Here is a 20689-nt window from a genome sequence, read left to right on the forward strand (position 1 = left end):
AGTTGTTGCATCCAAAGAGACACAAATAACCGGACACAATTGTAGAAGGACCGACCACTGTGCTTACGGTTCGCTTGCGTTGACAGCGGACGAAGTTCATTTGCTGCAGGGCTCGTCTACTGCTTTACTAACGCAAGGGACTTATTTCGAAATTGTTATACAGGCGGTCCCCGAGATACACGGTTAATGGGGACCGAAAACTGCCGCAAAATACCGCGTATCTCGAATTTCCGCGTAAGTCGAATCTCGTGATTTCCAGCTAAAATATTAGTAATGTTCGTGTAATTTTGCAAGTAGGGGGAGGTTATAGTTACTTTATGAATTAGTTGATATGATTCTTACTAAATATAACTGTTTTAAACCTTTTGAAATAGTTTTTAACATTTGATCAAAACGGAAATTATTTGGCAATTTAAAATTAATGTGTCAAATCAGTACAATTTGCTAAAAGAATTGTCAAATTTAGAAAACCGCGTATCTCCGAATCCGCGTATAAGAGGTACCGTGTATCTCGGGGACCGCCTGTACAAATTCATCTTCATTTAAAACACAACGGAATTCGCACACAGATTTTAAGTAACTTTCAAAGAATGCTATAAAAGCTTATCAAAAACATAAATAATATAAGAGGGATGTAACACATGTAATTCAAACTCCTCCCTTACACTTACACAGGGTTCACAAGTCGGCACGGCCGAACCGAACCAATGCTTTTCCGGCGATTCTCCGGCGCAGGATCGGTTTCGGCAGGGCGCAGGAACGCCACTATAAAAGGGCCACCGTGCCAGCCAGCCAGCCAGTCGCTAGTCGTCCTTGTGCATCCCGTTTCGGTGCAAGCAAAGCGAAGCGAGCTCGGTGTTGCAAGCAAACAGACCAGCTGCCAGGGAGCCGGAAGTTGGTGCTGGTTGGAAGGTGGCTGCAGCGGGGAAAGGGTGGGCCCAGTGGTAGTGAATGCCGTTGACGGTTACAAGTGTGTGCCCCCTGCTTACGTGCAAAGTACGCAGTGGTGTGGTTGTGAAAATAAAACAAAAGCACTAAGGCCAAGTTGGGTGGGTTTGGTAGTTCAAAATTACCTCCGGACACGTGGACGGTGTACAGTTTTTTTGTGCATAAATCAGTATGTAGCGGTGCAAAATGACTGCTGAACGATACGCTTGCAGCAGTGGATGAGTTGAGTGGTTTGGGGGCAAAAAGTGCAGCAAACTAGAACATGATCACATTTGAGGTGTGAAGCTACGTTTTCAAAGGGAAGGAAGCGTTTGGTAGAACGATCAACAGACAACAGGGCGGCACAAGTTGTTGCAGTGAAGTTTCAAAAGGAGCCGATATCTATATCCAACTGTTAGTAGACAGAGAGAGACAGTGAGACGGTGCACCCGTTGCGGTAAGCAAGCTGGATGTTCGAGCTAGATGATCCACGGGAGAAGCTGAGACTGCTGGAAACGCCAGTGAAGTGCACGGACAGCAGCAAGTCCGGATCAGGTGAGTAGTGTATATCTAAGTAAATTAAGCGTATTAAGTAAAACATCGCTACGCTTTCCAATCCCATCGCTGCTACTCCTTACGAGCTTTGCAAGCTCTGGTTCTAAGTGGTTCTTCTCCACGCCTCGTTGAACCCCGTACCGTTTTGAGTTCTATTGGTCCACCTCCTCGGCGCTGTGGTTGTTCCCGGAACTAATAAGTCGACTAATAGCCGGGAAATATTTCAATTACCGTTTCAACTCCCATTCCGGTGGGAAATTGGTGGGGAGTCCCAAAAAACACTTGAACTAATTTCCTCCCGCACGCTGTTTACTCGCGCACTTGCTTGCGCTTACCTGTTGCGTATTGGTCGACCGGGCTTCGCTTACCACACGACGGTGCAGCGAGTATCGAAAATGGTCAGCCAGGACGCAAGGATCGAATATCGCAGCAGGCCATCCAGCAGTTTGGTTGAGCAACCAACATAACGGATGCGGTTTTTGGATGATTTCTGGGATGGTGTGGAGAGGAGTGGCCTTTGTGCAATATTGTGAGCGTGCGGAATGCAACCAACGTCCCGGAAAAACGGGGCAAGCCCGAGTCCTGGGCCTGGCACCGAAGGAAATGAGCTATAAATCTGTGGTTATGATTGTTTTCCTTGCTAATCTAGCGGGTCGGGAGCGAATTTGCTGTTTGTAAGTGATTTGATGGAATGGATTCGTTCGGAGTGGGGGAGCGAAAGGGAACGTTAGTAGTTTAGTGTTACGAAAGTAAACTAGTGAGATGAATGGGGGGGTTGGTTGCTCGAATTGCTATCCACCCTCCTCCCCTTTACTGGTGGTGAAGGAAATTTGGAAAATTCAATAAGCTTTGTGGTTGGCGGAGTTATTTGATTTCTCTTTATTGGATTGGGTTTGCTGCTGTGATGGGAATTTAAGGAGCTGGTTTTTTGCACTGGCAGCATTTAAATTAAATGCGTCGGCTTTTTTTGCAGGGAATATTTCCAAGATGTTCTAAAAAAAGCTCAACACAAAGAGGGGAACTATTCTGCGGTTGAGGGTTTCTGTGGCTTTTCGTTCTTATGATGTTGTGAGCTGCAAAAATCCTTAAATCTTAAAAAAGGAGGATGAATGTTGCTACTATGGCCCTTCTTAACTTCTTTACCGACGGTCGGACTTATCCGATTAGTCTAGGATTTCTTCAAGTTCAACCGTTTCCTTCTTAGTATAATTCTTACAGTATTCTTCTCCTACAATGTATATAAAACACAATAAAGAAACAAGGTTTTTGTAACAAAAAAGCTCCCTCGAAAGCTGTCACGGCAAGATGGTGTCCTTAATAGGCCCGAAACTCCGTCACGCTTCCTTGCTAATGATGTTTGATTGGGAGAAATAACTATTCGAGCAAGATTCTCATGTTGCATTCACGTACCAATCAAACGTTTGGGTGATAATAAAAGAAATATATCATTTAAAAGATCTGAAACGAATGTACTTGTGAAAATTATTTCATTTAAGAAGCTACAATCTATTATAAGATGTGTACTGTACCTTACTAAGGCCTTCTTAAAAGCCTCTTCTAAGCCCTACCAGTACTGCAACACATACAACCACACATATATAACCGACCGGCATTCAGAAGAAGAAAAAACCCCGACTCGAAATCACATCTAACCACGATTCCTTTTCATCTTCAACGTAATCGCCCATTCACGAGCTTGCCCACAGCCGCCGTAGTAGTGGTGGTGGTGTTAGTAGTAGTAGAAGGGGAGGGGGTTAGAGAAACGGTCCGACCGACCGACCACCGACTTGCCAGCAAGCAGTCGGTGCGTTCGGAGTCGTTCTGCTTGCCGCAGTCTCGCGCAACTGTTCGTTCAAGCCGGTAGACGCAGAAACGGTGCTGCGAACCGAACGGGACTGAACAGGCAGTGTTTTTGGAGGTGTTTTTGGGTTTGATTTTGTTTGGCTATTATAATTTACTAAGATTGTGTAACATTGTAAGAAATAGTAGTGACATAATATACGGTGCTTAAGTTTAACAGTTGCAAACAGATCCAAACTTCTCTCACAGCGGCGTGTGATTTGAATGCGTGAACACGTGTGATCGACACTTTCAGCGCGGTTTCTAACGGTCATAAACGGGCCCCAAAAACGGTTCAAACCGCGTGGCATCAAAGCAGGCTGGATCCATTTAAAGCAAAGCTAGTTGCTTTCCCATCGGATGGCTGTGGCGCGAGTTGACGCGCGAAAAGACAATAAATCAGGGCGCAATGATTTAAATTTAAACCAACGTGTTACACGTGCGTGCTGTGCGCGTTAAACGCGTGTGCGCGCAATATCAGCGTAAAAGGCAAATCGAAGTGGCAAAGTGATTACAGCTAGAAGAAGCATCAACGAATATCTAATGAGCTCATTGATGGGGCTGGGGACAAGGGTTTGCAGTGATACCCGTAAATACTTGTCGAATTTCACACGATTCATTTGCAATGGCGCTATTTTTATAAAAAAAGCTTGTTTGTGTGCCATCATTTGTGCAAATAATTCAATGTTTTTTTAAGAACACAAATAACCCATTCCCCTCATTTTGGGTAAGAACTTTTGAAGGACAGCTTTCAATCGTTGGTTTGTTTGCGCTGCTCGCACGCTCTACAATTATTTAACTTTTTTATCCTCTTTTTGTGTGTGTGTGTGTGTGTTTGGAGCGACATCTCAGATCAGCTGTATGGACCAGTAAAGACGGCTAAAGAACCGGCTTGATTCGTAGTTTCTCTTTCCTGTCTTCTTTGCGTTCTTTGGTTTGCCCGGTGAAGGAATGTTATTGGGCTAACCTTAAACAGAAAGCGAAAACAGGCTTTTGGACCGGAATTGGACAGCATAACCTCCTACGCTGACAGCATGATGCTGTTCTGGTAGTTTGTTGTCCACAAACAAACAAACAGGTTTGTTTCTCAATTCCTGCTTCCCAACCGCCGACAGCACACTGTTGAGGCCTCGATTTGCATGTTGAGATTCATCCTCCCAATCCGCAAGGTGAAGGTTAATATTGTAATCATATCGAGGATCATTATTCTTCTGAGCTGAGGGATTTGTTTTGTGCGGAATGGAGAGGGGGAGCTGGCGTCATCCATTAAACCATTAAAGCGCGTGAGGGAGTTGTTTAGAAAGGCGCTAACCGTGGTGGACCGGGCCGGATTAAAAGCCAATCGTTAATCAATTTCGAAGCGGACAGATCAAAACACACACGAGGAGAGATTTGTTTCCGATTCGCAAAAATGTGCGCCATCCAAGGCCAACCGGAAGGGGGTGGGGGCGAGTAATGAAATGGCCACCCCGTCGGAACTTGGGCTCGGTGACCAGACGTGCAAAAGCGTGCGTAAAATTTATGTGTTCTACTTCGCTGCACATGCTCACAAGGCTAAGCATGTGTGGTGGTGGGGGGGATCAGTCAGTGAGATCAGAGTTTGGTTTGCTTTGGCGTCTAGACTGCACAAAGCTTCAATGGGTGTTAGAGGGGGAGTGGGGTGGCTTGGCTAGATCATTGGATTGCATTTAACCTGAATGGTAATGGAACGAACCAAGGCACAAGATTGGTACAGGTACAGCCCGCCGGAAACCTTGCGCATGAGATGGAACGGCCACAGGTGTAAAATAATTGCAATTTGTGGTGGTAAAACGAAAGGGAAAGGGTCATGCTAGATGGACAGTTCAAGGATCGGTGCTGCAGACTGTACAGTAATTGGAGGCGAATTGGAAGTATGTGTTCATTTTATTCCATTTAAAAGATGGATTTCAACATCACTTTCACTGTCATTGAACTTTAAAGAGAAGATATATTTTTTTAAATAATTTATTCCACCCCTCACAAACTGGTCACACACATACAATGTGTCCAACTCCAGCGACTGTGCAAATGTAATTAAAGTGTCAGTTTCAATCAGCAACTTTAGCATTAATTGACAAGAGCGCGTTGCAACATGCAACGTGTCTGTGTGTGTGTATATCCCCGCTTCGGTCGTTTGCATAGATCGCAGTAGGCCAAATCTGGGACAGAACTTCTAAATGACCAAATCCTCCTCCCCATGGGTTAGGATAAGCACAAGCAGAAGAAGAAGAAGAAAAAACACACATACATAACGCCACCGAAATGATCAACTCTAATTACATCCCCCACCGGTCAAGCGTGTCCATTAGTAGTGGTAGGAGGCTCGCTTCCCCGCTACTATTACCGTTTGCCAGGGCATAGGTAGACGACTTCTGCGTCTGGCCGTATGTGTCATACGCCAACCGTCTTACACACTATCGTTAAATAAACCATCGCCGCAAATCAAGTGTGTCGATTAAGTGCTACCACTCGCCCTCGAGATGGTTTCAGCGTGTCCCTTTTTTGTTGTTGTTATTCTTGTGATTTTAATTGAATTTCCGTTGGCACTGGTCAACGGCTACTAGACCGGCTTAACGAGAGAGAGAGCGAGCTTCAAGAGGTGTCAAGAGGAGCTTGTTCTGTCATCGACGGTTAGAAAAAGGGGAACCACTAATGGCTGTTTCGAACGTTTTGTTTTTAGTTTTGTGTTGTGTAATTTTTTTTAATATTTATGCAGTGAAACAAGAGTGAAAAAATCAGAAAGGAAGAAACAACAGTGATGAATAAGTGAGTGTAAGTGAATTTGGATTTAGTTAGGTTGTGGTTGTGTGTGACACAAACGATCGATAAAACACCACATCACATCACTGCAAGATGGGCATTAAAAAGGAAAGGAAAGGTAATTTTTTGCGTGAAAAACTTAGAAAATAAGTTGTGACCACTATGACCAGGTGCAGGGAATATGGCGTTTCCATAGTTCTAATAAGCCGTAGGCGAAACCTCTCGAAAAGTACATTGCGGTTTGGTTCAAGGGGTGTTGGATTATGAAGTAGTCACGCCACATTTTAACCACACGATTACATATAGCCCCCTTTTGACTTGTGCAATCATACGCAACGGCGAACGCTCTAGATGTGATACGATTTCGGTTGCCCTTAGTTACGGTTAGAATCACGAGAACCTTGTCAGTCAAACACGTTTAACACCGCCGGCAGCAGCAACAGCAGCAGCACAGAAAGAACGATTGAAATGTTTGGTATGAAATGATTCAGAGCTGTCCGTTACTTTAGGAGGAGATAAAAACGGTTGCATCTATGGCGCTGAGAATACTTTGTGAAAAAACCCCAACCTATTTATCATCTCAAATCAGAAAGTCAAGCAAAGCCAGTTTCTAAGCATGCCGTGCACCGCGCAGCGAGAGCTCCATAGCAACCAGCGGCTTAGAAGGATGACTTCTCCGGCAACGAGCGCGCTATTGGTCAGAAGAAACGTCAATTTCCCTAGACGATTATCTCAATCGCGGTTTGTCGCTTCCAGCTCGACCGAATTCTTTCATCTTCAGTGTCTCCCCCCAGCATCTTCGTTGCTCGTTGTGGGTGTAGAGAAAGTGGAAAGCCGGAAACTGAAAAAGACGACCCCGGCGTATCTTCTCCATCGCAAGAAATGAACCAGAAGAAGAAGAAACCTTCCCAGAGATAGAAGGGGGATACAGTCTTTGTAGGATTCTTGGAAAACGGTAAACAGTGACGGTGTGACAACGATACCGAAATGATACGCGCGGTGTCCTTTTCTGGCGTACAATTTTGCCCAACCCAAAGCTGATTGGTAAATAGATTTGCAAGACCGTACAAAGAAGGCAACCTCGAAGGATTCAAGCGGGCAAAGAGAGAGAGAGAGAGAGAGAGAGAGAGAGAGAGAGAGAGAGTCTGAAATCGAATTAGGAGTACTTAACATTTTCCACTTCACACAACCTCCCCGACCTCGACCAAGCGAAGAGGGTATTGGGTTGGGTTGGATGGCATCGGGACACATCAATGATGAAGATTTCCATCTTCTCCTCAACAACAAGTATGATGTGGTTGACTTTTATTTTAGGGACTTTGTTGTTGGTGGGCAAAAATGAGGGTTGGGATGGTTTCAAAGTGACATTTACATTTACCAGGGAAGGGGGAATTTACCTTCCCGCTGGGTGACGTCCTAGGAGACCTAGCGGCGGCGGCATATCGATATGTCGATATGGCGAGATAGGCGTATTATGTACGATACACGTCATAACAAATCAAATTTTCCCCGTGGAAGGGCCGGAAAAATCAATTTCTCTCACAACACCGTAAGCTCGGCTAGGCGCTGGCAAATGGTTCTTTAATGGAGCGAAATGAAGTGTCGGAAAGATGCGGAACCGAGGGATCTGGCCCAGGGTTCTGGCCCAGGGGTCGACAAAGAGTAGGATAAAACATCAAAAACATTAACAAACACTTTGTCAATTTTGGAGGACTTTGGAGCCGTGTTTGGCTCTCGGGCCCGGTCTCGGACTGCTTCGATTGCTGGAGTGCGTCCTCGTCCTCAGCGTCGTCGTCGTCATCGTCCGTTCGTTGTGAGGCAGGTCGGTCTATTATTAGTAGCTACTTCAAAATTTGAATACTCTCGCTCCCTCTCTCCCTCCTCTTTCGCGGGGGAGCGGTCTTTGGTTGGGGTGGACCTAGGACATACCCTCGATGTGATGTCGAAATGTCGAACGTATTTGAGATATTTACGTCCATGATGATGATGATGATGAGTCGCTCAAGTGCCTCTTCCGACATGTCATCGCAACGCTCTCTCTGTGTCCAGTCCGACCGGCCGAGAGTGAGTAGGTCAAAGTTGGCGTGTACTGCATTCACACACCTCTCCATTGCAAGTGAATGCCGGTCGCTGGGGTGATAAAAATCAATACCTTTTCGATGGTGTAATTAAGTTAGAAGCACAGTTTTACTTTTTGGTAATAATATCTTAAACTTTTTCTCTGCACTCCATCTTTCCAACAGATTCCATCGAAGGGGACGCACTGAAGGAGCTGAACGGTGGAGCGGAAAACGGCGTCGGCGGTGATAGTGAGGGAACCGCCCTGGCGATGACCACCATCGGCCAGATCAAGGCGAAGGGCCGGCCGGGTCTGCTGCCACGGAATGGGGCCGGCGGCGGTGGTGGTGGTGGCGGTGGTGAGCTGGACGATGGCGAAGAGCGCGAAACCTGGAGCGGGAAGGTGGACTTTCTGCTGTCCGTCATCGGGTTCGCCGTCGATCTGGCCAACGTGTGGCGCTTCCCGTACCTCTGCTACAAGAACGGTGGTGGTAAGTAATGTGGGTGGGTAGGGTGGTCCCTGTGTTGTACGGTATTCTGTACGCCAGCTTCCGTCGTTCGAAGGATGGAACGATAGCATCGTCGTCGTCGTCGCCGTCGTTTAATAGCTAATTACGGACGGTGAAATTTAATTTGGTTACGGTGACGGGCGGGAAAATTGAAATTGAAAAACCGAACGCAGCCCTCCTTTTACCGGGCGTATATGATGTGAACAAAAGAAGGAATTCGCATCTGTCGAGTGGCGCTGTATGGGTTTTGTGAAGCATAAAAATGCATAGTAATGTTAAATTACTGCATTAAAGTGTTTTGAGGTAGAATGAAGCTTCCCAGGCCGTTTCTATTGCATTCCATCGATGTAAGTTCGAACGCATAAGCTTCACCTCACCTTCTAACGAGTTTCGAGTTTCATGATTTCTTCGCTCGTTCCTACCAATAGAATAAATTCCAATTCCGTGTGCACGAAAAACCTGTTTCAAGCGCAGCTACAGCCCAACCCAGTCCCAGCCCAGTCCCAGCTGCCCATGCGAACGAATAAACTAACCAAGAATATGTTCTGCTGAAACACACCGTCCAGCAAACCGAAAGTCCAAGATGTCGGTGGACCCCACGAGATGAACAGATTAAAGGCGAATCATAAGCGAAGGGCGTGCAGCACGAAAGGGTACCCATTGGTCGTGGGGGGAGAAAAGCATAAATCATCGCAAAAAAAAAGGGATTGGCATCCGCGACCGTATCAACAAGCGAAACAAGCGAACGCACTTTCCGTGGTAGCGGTCCGTTCCTGGTGGTTCTTGTGTGGCCAGACGAGAAGACGGTACGACGAACCAGTTCAAGCGCTGAACTGAACCGTGACAAATGCCATCCCATCCAATCCCAATCGGTTAGTAAGTCATGTGCAATCGTAGTGGGCTGTGGTTGCCTGCTTGCATTCTAGGATGTTTAAACCCTTGGATGTAGTACCCACACAGAGAGCAGCGCGCTGAAGTTAGAAAGGAAGGTGGTAAAATGGATGTGACAGCACAGATTTACGCCACCTAATCGTCCAGCTGTGCTCCAGCTTCTCCTACTTCTACTGCCAAGCCGGAAGTCTGCCACTGATGACAGCTGAGGAACCGTGCCCCTCTGGACCTTGTTGGCCGGTCGGTCGTTTGGTTCGTTTTCTTTGCCTTTCCGGAGGCTTGGCGTTCATGAAGACGGGCACGATTCTACCAAGAATCGTTGCTCACGCTTTGGTCCTGAGTTCCGGACGAGCCTCTTTACTCTGGTTCATTCTGTTGCGCTCTTTCATTCTTTCTGCCAAAGACATGGAACGGAAATTTCCACTTTTCTGCCTTTTCTAACCGGGTTGGCCTGGGGAGAGAGAGGAAACGGGGGCAAAGTTTCACGCTAATGGCGTTGATGTCTTTATTCAACCGTACTCACTCAAGCGTGCATCCGTAGTATTACGTACCAGCTTCCACAAGAGCAGGGATTACGGAATGGCCTCCGATTGTTCACGATGATGATGATGGTGATGAGCGATAGAAGAGGAAGCCATCCTCACCATTTGGATGCGACTGCCACTACCGGGACGCAGGGGACTACGGAGTGGCGATGAATTATTACAGCTTTCAGCCCATGTCCGTATCCTTTTGTGGTTGACTTCCCGGCCACTTCTGCGAGCTGCGATGGGAACACTTTTCAAAACGGCCACTTGTTGCATGCGCTTTTCGATTCTCGATTCCGATGCCGGCGACGATTTCTAGGCGAGAGAAATGTGTCACTATGCTTTCTTATCTTACGCCTCTGTCTTTTCCTCCGGTTCGTGTGACAACATCGACACATTGACGTTGAGTGTGCGTGATTCCTGAGTGTGGTGTGTGTTTGAAGGGAATGGACAAAGAAAATTACCTCCGATTTCCCCGCTCAACCGGCGCTTTCTTTGCCTCAGTCTCTTATTGAGTTCCATTTTGCAGCGATTGCCATCCAACAGGTTGACTTCTTGAACTTTTGAGCGGAGAACTGTAGCTTAAAAAGGATGATGACTTACAAAGAATTTAAAAGTGTGTGCGTGCGTGTGTGTGAATATTCCTTTTTTGCCTTGTTGGAATTATGGTTCCGTGTTTTTCACACCCTGTTTGACGCCGTGTGACTCGTGGGAAATGGACCTGAAAGAGCTTACAAAACATCCTTCTACTGCTTCTTCTTCTTCTTCTTCCACCTGATGTTTAGTAGAACACAGTTGCTTTGTACAGTAGAGTAGGAACACAGTGCATTAGGACGTCCGCACCGTTAGCTAATGGAGTGGAAAGTGTTTCATCGATAGTATTAGCATTAAAATGGAAGGTTATTGTCGTGCGACTTTCGCTTCAAGAGCAGCGAGCGGTGGACTTGGCGGAGAGAGTGTTTGTTGCACAATTATATTGAGTTGCGCCTTTAAATGCGCCCTTTGTGAGGTGAAAAATAATGCTTCTCCCGTAACGGTCAGTTTGATTCACGCTATACGCCCGCGCATTATGCAATACGCACTACACGTGAAGCTTACATTTCGTTGCTAGGGCATTTTAGCGCCCTTCTAGCAAATGGGTTTACTTTATTTACCGTATTCAAAAAGCATTTAATCAAGAAAGGCCAAACATCATTACTCGACACACTCGGACTCGGAGGGATCGACACATTCCTGCGCCGCCTCACTGAAAAACAGATCCCCGAAGCAGAACGTTGGATAGCCCGCCTCGTTAACGCACACGTAGAACTGGCGGCAGGAGTAGGGGCTCGCCACGTACGCTCCGTCCGGCTGGCCCGTACAGATGCCACCGGTTGGTGGTGTGGACGGTTCCACCGTACACTCGACATTGTCCGCTTCGTCACAGTCCTGCAGCTCCTCGCTGAACCACAGTCCCGGTGGACAGAACGATGGTTCTCCGATCTCGTTCAGACAGGTGTAGAACAGCGAACAGCTATCCGGGCTTGGCACACGCACACCATCCTCCCGACCGGCGCATACTCCCGGCGTCGGTACGGTCGTGACCGTGTCAGCACATTCCGCCTCACCGATTGGGACACAGCGCAGCAGATTACTGTCGAACCAGTTGCCACCCGGGCATTGCACCGAGTACGGGTAGTTGTTCACGCACACGTAGTAACGGCTGCAGTCGAGCGGGTTCGGGACGTACGTGCCCTGCGGCACATCGTTACAGATACCTTCGATCGGTGAAGGCGTCGTCGTGAGTCCATTGGGACAGTCAACCTCCGTCGGGCTGGCACAGGTTTGGCGGGTCTCGTCGAACCACAATCCAGCGGGACAGATCTGCGGGAAGCCGACCTGATCGACGCAGATGTAGAACCGATTACAGAACACCGGATGCAGCACCTGGATCGAGTTGGACTGCCCAGTGCAGATGCCATCGGTGGGCAGTGGAGGCGGCAGCACGTCATGCACCTCACACTGCACGTTCTGCGTAAAGTCGCACAGCTGTCGGCGGTAGTCGAACCACTGATCGTTCGGGCAGATCATCGGGTAAGGGATGCCGTTCACACACTGGTAGTAGCGGTAGCAGAAGTCATCGTCCGGTATGAAGGAAAGGTCCTCCACGCCCGCACAGCGATCCCACGGCGAGGGAGCGATCGTGGTGGGCGACAGCGGACACTCCACATTCTCGGGTATGTCACAGATCTGTCGATTATCATCGTACCACAGCCCATCGGGACAGATCTGCGAGTAGCCGATCTCATCCACGCACAGGTAGTACTGGTTGCAGAAGTTCCAGTTGCGCGCAAAACGCCCATTCGGCACATCCTTGCAGATGTCGGGTGTGGCCACCGGCGGTCCAGGGACACCCGGGCGCAGGAAGCACGGCACGCGGCTCGGTATATCGCACATCTGACGCTCCTGATCGAACCACAGCCCGGCGCGGCAAATCATCGGGTACGGGACCGAGTTCTTACACTCAAAGTACCGATAGCAGTAGAACTCGTTGCGCAGCAGTCCACCCTCCGGCACGTCGTCGCACAGTTCGAACGGATCGGGCGTCGTAACGGGCGGCACCAGCGGACAGTACACTTGAGCCGGTGGACCACATCGTTGAGCCTGTGCATCGAACCAAAGCCCGTCCGGGCACATCAGCGAGTAGCCGATCTCGTTCACACAGATGTAGTACTGGTTGCAGGCTCGCGGGTTCAGCACCATCTCCCCATTCGCCGCATCATTGCAGATGCCGGGAGTGGCCGGAACTGATGGCGGAGCCGGGTTCACAATGCACCTCACATTCTCCTGATCATCGCAGCGCTGTTCCTCCTCGTTGAACCACTGCTCGCCGGGGCAGATGAGCGGATAGGGCCGTCCATCAATGCACTGGAAGTACCGGTAGCAGTAGTACTCATTGCGCACGAAGCTAAAGTTAGGCACAACATCACACTGTCCCCACGGGTGAGGCGCAATCGTGGTCGTCGTTGGGGGTCCAAGATTACAGGAAGTTTCCGCCACGGGCAGACACGTCTGCCGATCCTCGTCGAACCACATGCCCGGAGGGCAAACCTGCGGGAAACCGATCTGGTCCACGCAGATGTAGAACTGATTGCAGCTGAACGGATTCGGCACCTGGATCGAGTTGGACACACCGTTACAGATGCCGGCCGTTGGCGGTGGACGTGGTGGCGGCTCCGAGATGATACACTCAACCTCCTCCTGTGGACGACACTGCTGGCGACGATCGTCGAACCACTGCTCGCCTGGGCAGATCATTGGGAAGGGTGATCCGTTGACGCACTTGTAGTAACGGTAGCAGAAGGCTTCATCACGCACGTACGCATTGTTCGGGATGCCGATGCAGGGTGCGTACGGGTTCGGGGTAGTTGGAGGACGCTCTGGAGCAAGGCCACACTCAACCGTGCCCGCCTCCGAGCAGGTCTGTCCCTCCACATCGAACCAATAACCAGCGGGGCACACCAAACGCCAGCCGATCTCGTTCACGCAGATGTAGTACTGGTTGCAGTACTGTGGATTACCTTCCAATCGACCGTTTGGAGCTCCATTACAGATGCCAGCCGTCGGTGGTGGTCTCACTACGGGCGGTGGCGTAACGTCGCATTCGACATACATAGGCATATCACACACCTGACGCTCGCGATCGAACCAGAGATCACCTTCGCAGATCATCGGATACGGGACACCGTCGATGCACTGGTAGTAGCGATAGCAGAAGTTAGGATGACGCACAAGCCCAAATCCTTCGACACCGTTGCACATCATGTAGGGGTCTTCGGGCGGAGGAGTCGCTCCATGCGGACAGTCAACTTGAAGCGGCGAGCGACAGGATTGTGTATCCTCATCGAACCAAAGTCCCGTGGGACAGATCACCGGGATGCCGACCTGTTCCGAGCAGATGTAGTACTGGTTGCAGAAACGAGGGTGCAACACCAATCGCTCCCCGATCACATCATTACAGATACCGGGCGTTGGTTTGATCGTGGGCGGTGGTCCATCAACCTCACACTCAACCGTTTGGTAGTCGGCACAACGCTGCAGATTCTCATCGAACCACTGATCGGCGGGGCAGATGAGCGGGAACGGATAGCCATTGCGGCACTGGTAGTACTGGTAGCAGAAGAAGTCATCCTTGACGAACGATAGGTTGTCGACATCATTGCACGGGTTGTCCGGTCGCGGTGGTGGAATATCCGGCCCCAGCGTACAGTTCGTAAGCCCAGGCTGGGTGCACGTCTGCCTTTCCTCATCGAACCACATGTTCAGGGGACAGTACTTGGACCAACCGATCTGACCCACGCACACGTAGTACTTGTTACAGGCGGTCGGATTCGGGCGCAGCACATTGTTGGGCGCATCGTTACAGATGCCGGGCGTTGGAGGCGTCGGCAGCCCTGGTCTCAGCTCACACTCCACATTTTCCGGCTCGTCACAGATATCCCGCTCGGCATCAAACCACAGCCCCTCGGGACAGGTCATCGGGTAAGGGAACCCATTCACACACTGGTAGTACCGGTAGCAGGCATACTCGCTCGGTACCAGCCCAAAGTCCGGCTCGTCACGACACCGGGCCGCTCCGGGGCGTCCATGCGGGCAGCTAATATCAGCCGGATCACCACAAATCTGGCGCGTCTGATCGAACCACAGCCCCGGCGGACACATGATCGGGAATCCAATCTCACCGACGCACAGGTAGTACTCGTTACAGAACAGCGGATGCAGCACGAACTGGTTATCCGGGGCACCATTGCAAATGCCGGGCGTTGGCGTAACGGTCGGAGGGCGATCCTCCAGCTCACACGTCACGTTGGCCGGATTATCACACACCTGACGCTCCTCGTCGAACCATTGGTCGTCGGGACAGCGCAACGGGTAGGGATTGCCATCGATGCACTGGTAGAAGCGGTAGCAGAAGAACCGATCACGCACCAGCCCGAAGTTGTCTACGTCCTCACAGCGACCCTGTTGCCCGCTGGCAACCGATACGGTGGCCAACAGGAGTACGGCAATACTGCACAGAACTGGAATGACAAGACAGTGAGTCCAGTTGCACCAATAGTGTGACTCGAGCCAAGTAAGACTTACCTTTAGCACCCATTCTGTCTTCAGGATGAGTTTCTTCCGAATATCGCTAGCCTTCCGTGCACTAGCGATTACTGGAGTGTCATCCTGCACTGGGCCCGCTTAAATACTGACCAGATAACTTGGAGTTATCATGGAACCCCTTTTTTCTGCCGGACGTAATTTGACCGGTACTGTAGATACCGATAGGATATGATGATGGGAGGGTCTTCCCTACGCGTGCGACCTTGAACGGTACCTGGAAGGTTGGGGTGCAGTTCCACCTGCAGACGCACAAAAATGCACCAGTATCTGGGAAGAAGTTGGCAACTAGTATCAGTTCTCTCCCGGCATTACATAAGGCCTGTCCGACCTTTTTGCACATCGTTTGATGTAATTGGCAAATTGGTCAAGCAGCAAGAAGAAGACACCCGAAGCGCAAACCGTTTTGGCCACACAAAACGGATGGTCATAAAGATACCGGAATCGACGGGCCCTGCATCGGGAGGGTGGCTATCGGGATTCGGTAAAGATGGATTTATATGACCGTTTCACTCTTTGTGCGGCGCGGAACTGCTTTAAAGATTCTATCGATTTGTGGTTAGGATTATCTTTATGGCGCAACCCAATAGACAAGCGCTGGACCGCTAGAATGGCCTGTGAAGTCATCGATAAGCGGGAGTGTGAATCTACCTTTGGGGCCCGATTTAAACTACGTCACGTTGCACACACACACACAGTGGAGCGATTTTCTTGTCTTTTTTCTTACCCCACTAAGAATTCGAACGGCTGGATACTTTACTTGACCACTTTCACCACTTCCGTGGCAGTTTGTTTATAATCCTACACTATTCCGGGAAATAGTGTCGAATATTACATCTCTTGCTACTGTTCCGGTTGCCATGGCAACGCGCGTACGCGCCTAAGTCTCTTTATACGAGCCTCTCCTCCCAAGACGAGGTTGTACGATAATCTCCAGCGACAGTGGGGGCCAGTTGGCAGAAGGTTAGCCTAGGTTACGGCATTACTCCGGGCCGGGCCGAGCCTGCCTGGACCAATCCCTTTATAAATTGTCCCCATTTCTCGCTCTGGCTCTGGCTGAGGAAACGCGGCGTAAAGGGCGAAACGATGCTGAAAGTCGGAAGATGACATTAAGTCCCCGTTATTAACTCTCCACCTTTCTTCTCGCACTTTCGCTCCCCGGGTTCTTGGTTTGGCATGGCAGGCGCTGTAAGGGTGTGGTACAATATTGTTCCCGAGCGAGTGCCCGCCGGTCGTATGAATCCTTCGCCCGGATTAAGTCAATAAAATGGGAGAAAGGAAATAATAATGCTATTATGGCCATCGTCATAGCACCACTTTTCTTGTGAAATCCGCGTCCTGTGAAATGGATGGGAGTGGGTGGGTGGATGGATGGGTGGGTTTTGGATCTGAGTTCCCACGGCAGAACACTCCACCTCCACTGGGAATTTATTGTTCAAGCATCTTCATTTTATTGCTGCGTTTCCTTGTTCGGCTCTTCGGCAGGTGCCTTCCTCATACCGTACGGCATAATGCTGGTGGTGGGTGGCATCCCCCTATTCTACATGGAGCTGGCGCTCGGCCAGTTCAACCGGAAGGGTGCCATCACCTGCTGGGGCCGGCTGGTGCCACTGTTCAAGGGCATCGGGTACGCGGTCGTGCTGATTGCGTTCTACGTCGATTTCTACTACAACGTGATCATCGCTTGGTCGTTGCGCTTCTTCTTCGCCTCCTTCACGGACAGCTTGCCGTGGACGCACTGCTCCAACGCCTGGAACACGGTCGAGTGTAAGCCGTTCGGGTACATCAACAGCACGGCGGCGACGGTGGTGAATCGGACCGGTGTGCTGGCGGCTAACGTTACCGGCACGGTTAGCACCATCAACGATACCAAGTTTGCATCGGCCGCCTCCGAGTACTTCAAGTAAGTGGGCTGATGAAAAGTGATTCACAAAACAGTCTCCCCTCTGTTCTAATACTAATACTCACTCCTTTCAACAGTCGCTACATTCTCGAGCTGGACAAGAGCGAAGGCATTCACGATCTCGGCGCGATCAAGTGGGATATGGCACTATGTCTGCTGGCCGTGTATCTCATCTGCTATTTCTCACTCTGGAAAGGCATCAGCACATCGGGGAAGGTGGTCTGGTTTACGGCCCTGTTCCCGTACGCCGTGCTGCTGATTCTGCTCGTCCGCGGCATCACACTGCCCGGTTCGGCCGAGGGCATTCTGTACTACCTACGGCCCAACTTTGACGTCATCTACAATGCGGAAGTGTGGGTTGATGCGGCGACGCAGGTGTTCTTCTCGCTCGGTCCTGGCTTTGGAGTGCTGCTGGCGTACGCTTCGTACAACAAGTATCACAACAATGTGTACAAGTGAGTTTTGTGAGGAACGCGCGTGTGTGAGTTGGGTGATGTCACTTAAGGTCTTTTTCCGCCTTCCAGGGACGCTCTGCTGACTAGTTTGATCAACTCGGCCACTAGTTTCATTGCTGGGTTTGTAATCTTCTCCGTGCTTGGCTACATGGCACACGCGAGCGGCCAAAGCATCCAGGATGTGGCAACCGAAGGGCCGGGGCTTGTGTTTGTTGTGTACCCGGCAGCGATCGCCACCATGCCGGGAAGCATCTTTTGGGCGCTGATATTCTTCATGATGCTGCTAACGCTTGGACTGGATAGCTCGGTAAGTGGTGTAGAGGAGCTCAGAAGGACATAGAACTTCACAATATCACGTTTTCTGTACGATCTTCTAGTTTGGCGGATCAGAAGCGATCATCACAGCGTTGAGTGACGAATTTCCCAAGATCGGCCGCAATCGAGAGATCTTTGTGGCGGTCCTGTTCTCGCTGTACTTTGTCGTCGGTTTGGCTAGCTGTACGCAGGGTGGATTCTACTTCTTCCAGCTGCTGGATCGCTATGCGGCGGGGTACTCCATCCTTATAGCTGTATTTTTTGAAGCGATCGCTGTGTCGTGGATTTATGGTAAACTTGGAAACGATCCTATTGCTATATTTATCTGAAATTGGTTAATATTTACACGCCTTTCCATACCCTTCCCTAGGCACGGAGCGGTTCTGCAATGACATCAAGGACATGATTGGCTTTGCACCCGGCATCTACTGGCGCGTTTGCTGGAAGTTTGTCGCACCACTGTTTCTGCTGTTCATCATCATCTACGGGCTGATCGGGCACGAGCCGCTCAGCTACGAGGACTACGTGTATCCGTCCTGGGCCAACGTGCTTGGCTGGTGTATAGCCGGATCGTCCATGATCATGATACCGCTGATGGCAAGCTACAAGCTGATCGTGACGCCGGGAAGCTTGCGACAGGTAAGAGACGCGTGCAATATCCCAAAAGCCACACTCTCATGACTCCATTCTTGATTGCAGCGCTTCAAGATCCTGACCACACCCTGGCGCGATCAGCAAATGGCCGTCAATGGGGTTTCGATCGAGCCGGCCCAAGTGCGCCTAACGCACTCCGACGAAGGAGAGGAGGTTTGAGTGCGCACCCGTTTCTATGCACCACGGTTCAACATTTACTTCGTGTGAAAGCGACGTTAATCATTCCCATTGCTCCCATTCCCCCTGTGTGTTTGTATATCCTCTCCGTTACGAAGTGTGTGCGTGGGCTATAGTTTTCTGTTTTGACGTTGAATCCAGCAGCAGCCCTTCCAACCTTCCCCAGCTATAGATTAATAAGTGTTATCTGCTGCGTAAGGTAGAAAGATAACGCCTAGGATTAAGTAGAACGTACTCTTGTGCAAGATGCTTTTTTGTGGTTTACACCAAACTAGGTGTAGAGAAACACCAAGCATAATCACCCCAAAACCACATCACATCGCGCTCTCTCTCTCCCTCTCTTAATTACTTGCTCTCTTTCGCTCGCACATCGAGTGGAAACTACAACATAATGCTGTATAGGATAATATGATACGGGGTAGTAAGACGGCTTACATCCGCACCTAGATTGCTGCACCTCCTGTACATAAGCAGCAACTCTAAAGCACATACACACACGTTGAAATGCGGGACAATTTGCAAAGACGGCAACGATCGGGATGGTCATCACTGTGGGGGGAACGGTTTGTACCTTCAAAACGGTAACACCGGACACCCTTCTCACAGTTGGTTGACGCTTCTGATTGACACTTAGCTTTGAGCAATCGTATGTAAATCGGCTTCTGTGCATCTATATGCATCATTACGCCGGGGAAAAAAACTATCTTCCTTTTTATTATGTAGATTTTTCGATGTAAAAAATGCCGTTTTACACCAGTGATTTGTTTGTTGTTCTCATTTTTAATAACAATTTTAACTACAATTGCTTAAAGTTTGTTGCAGCCACAAAGCATCATTGTTGATTGAGATTGAATGCCAAACATGTATAATCATCTTTATATCAAGTTACACGAATGATAGAACATTTATAAACCGAAACTATCTAAAAAGGACAGTCCGGTCCTCGACAGTACGAGCTCGGAGGCCATTGAAGCGACCCCGCAGCATACACTTTCTTGCCAACCATTACTTGTAAACGCCTGTCGTTAGCGATAAGATTCAAAATTAGATAAAAAGGCACGCACACGCGGCACGGGTAGCAAACCTCCCAAAAACGGGCATCGGTAGCTTCCACCTTCGAACTTGCGAGATGAGCTTTCACACAGCCATAAAGCTCATCTTGCATGCAGGTGGTTGAGCTTTTGTCCTTGTCGGACGGGGTTGCTACGCGCCGCTAGGGGTTGCAATTTTAAATTGACCGTTGGATGTGGTTACTAGGGTGACCAGACGACAGTAACTGTCACTTAAAGAAAGAGCTTAGTCGGAAGTAGATGAACACGGGGCAAGAGTAACGCGCAAGCTTTCCAAAAAGCTTGATATAAGAAGTGTAAGCAAATAGAATTGTTCAGATATTCAAACAAACAAAATAGGTAAAAGACATCGCACAATAAAACTGCTTTTTGCTGGATAGCTTTTAACATTCCTACGACCCCTACGAAGCAGTATAGTCATGTGTTAGCGAAGAAAAAAACAAACCACAAAAACACCAACGACTTATTCGTGCTGTCCTTGCTAGTTCCCAGGCCGTGGGTAGGTTGGCGCACGCTTCCCCACACAGCCATTGGGGAAGCGTGCCTGCAGGGTGGCCAGATGTTTTCGGGCTCCAATCTCCCGCGGACTGGGAAACAGAACCAGGGCACGAGGTACGAAATGTGTTCCCCATTTTTTGTGAGCGCTTGAGCTTAAAAATGAAATTTAAAACAAGCAAAACAGTCACAACGAACAGTCGCATAGGAAAAGAGGAGAGAGTGAAAAAACAAAACGTAATTGTAGCGTCGTAGGACAGGATGACAGGACGAATCGAATTTAGTATTACCATCTCTCCGCTACCACCCCGTTTGCCTGGACTCTTTAGCTGGGCAAATGGTTTTTTATTTGATAAGCTTTAACAAACAAAGCCAAGCAAACAGGAATCCA

The 20689-nt window shown here is 49.3% G+C and overlaps 2 protein-coding genes and 1 long non-coding RNA gene across 7 annotated transcripts; 2 read left to right on the top strand and 1 right to left on the bottom strand.

Annotated features, from left to right (window-relative positions):
• The first annotated feature begins 822 nt into the window (after positions 1-822).
• LOC1269812 (sodium-dependent dopamine transporter) lies at positions 823-20247 on the top strand. Of its 5 annotated transcripts, none has more exons than XM_061643281.1 (9): positions 3266-3400; positions 6023-6220; positions 8346-8651; positions 16715-17132; positions 17210-17587; positions 17657-17894; positions 17965-18193; positions 18273-18541; positions 18602-20247. In XM_061643281.1, exons 2-9 carry the CDS (start codon positions 6196-6198, stop codon positions 18713-18715), a joined length of 1977 nt encoding a protein of 658 aa, XP_061499265.1. In that variant the 5' UTR covers positions 3266-3400; positions 6023-6195; the 3' UTR covers positions 18716-20247. The 5 variants fall into 5 exon arrangements, with proteins under 5 accessions (XP_061499264.1, XP_061499265.1, XP_061499268.1 ...); XM_061643284.1 differs by having other exon boundaries at positions 3277-3400; positions 6059-6220; XM_061643282.1 differs by having other exon boundaries at positions 3278-3410.
• On the top strand, positions 8658-11423 carry LOC133391231 (uncharacterized). The gene is made up of 2 exons (XR_009764700.1): positions 8658-9016; positions 9098-11423. It is a non-coding gene; the product is annotated as an uncharacterized LOC133391231 (long non-coding RNA).
• Positions 11182-15300, bottom strand: LOC4576606 (uncharacterized). The gene is made up of 2 exons (XM_001237082.3): positions 15212-15300; positions 11182-15147 (listed from the first exon to the last, which is right to left on the bottom strand). Exons 1-2 carry the CDS (start codon positions 15222-15224, stop codon positions 11282-11284), a joined length of 3879 nt encoding a protein of 1292 aa, XP_001237083.3. The 5' UTR covers positions 15225-15300; the 3' UTR covers positions 11182-11281.
• Positions 20248-20689: the final 442 nt, after the last annotated feature.

Source organism: Anopheles gambiae, chromosome 2 (assembly GCF_943734735.2).
Source record: "Anopheles gambiae chromosome 2, idAnoGambNW_F1_1, whole genome shotgun sequence".
In the NCBI taxonomy this organism is placed as follows: Eukaryota; Metazoa; Arthropoda; class Insecta; order Diptera; family Culicidae; genus Anopheles; species Anopheles gambiae.

Coding starts and splice junctions, on each gene's coding strand:
- LOC1269812 (XM_061643280.1), top strand. CDS start 1,398: ATGTTCGAGCTAGATGATCCACGGGAGAAGCTGAGACTGCTGGAAACG. Junction 8,652..16,714: donor CTGCTACAAGAACGGTGGTG/GTAAGTAATGTG, acceptor GCTCTTCGGCAG/GTGCCTTCCTCATACCGTAC. Junction 17,895..17,964: donor CGCTTGGACTGGATAGCTCG/GTAAGTGGTGTA, acceptor ACGATCTTCTAG/TTTGGCGGATCAGAAGCGAT.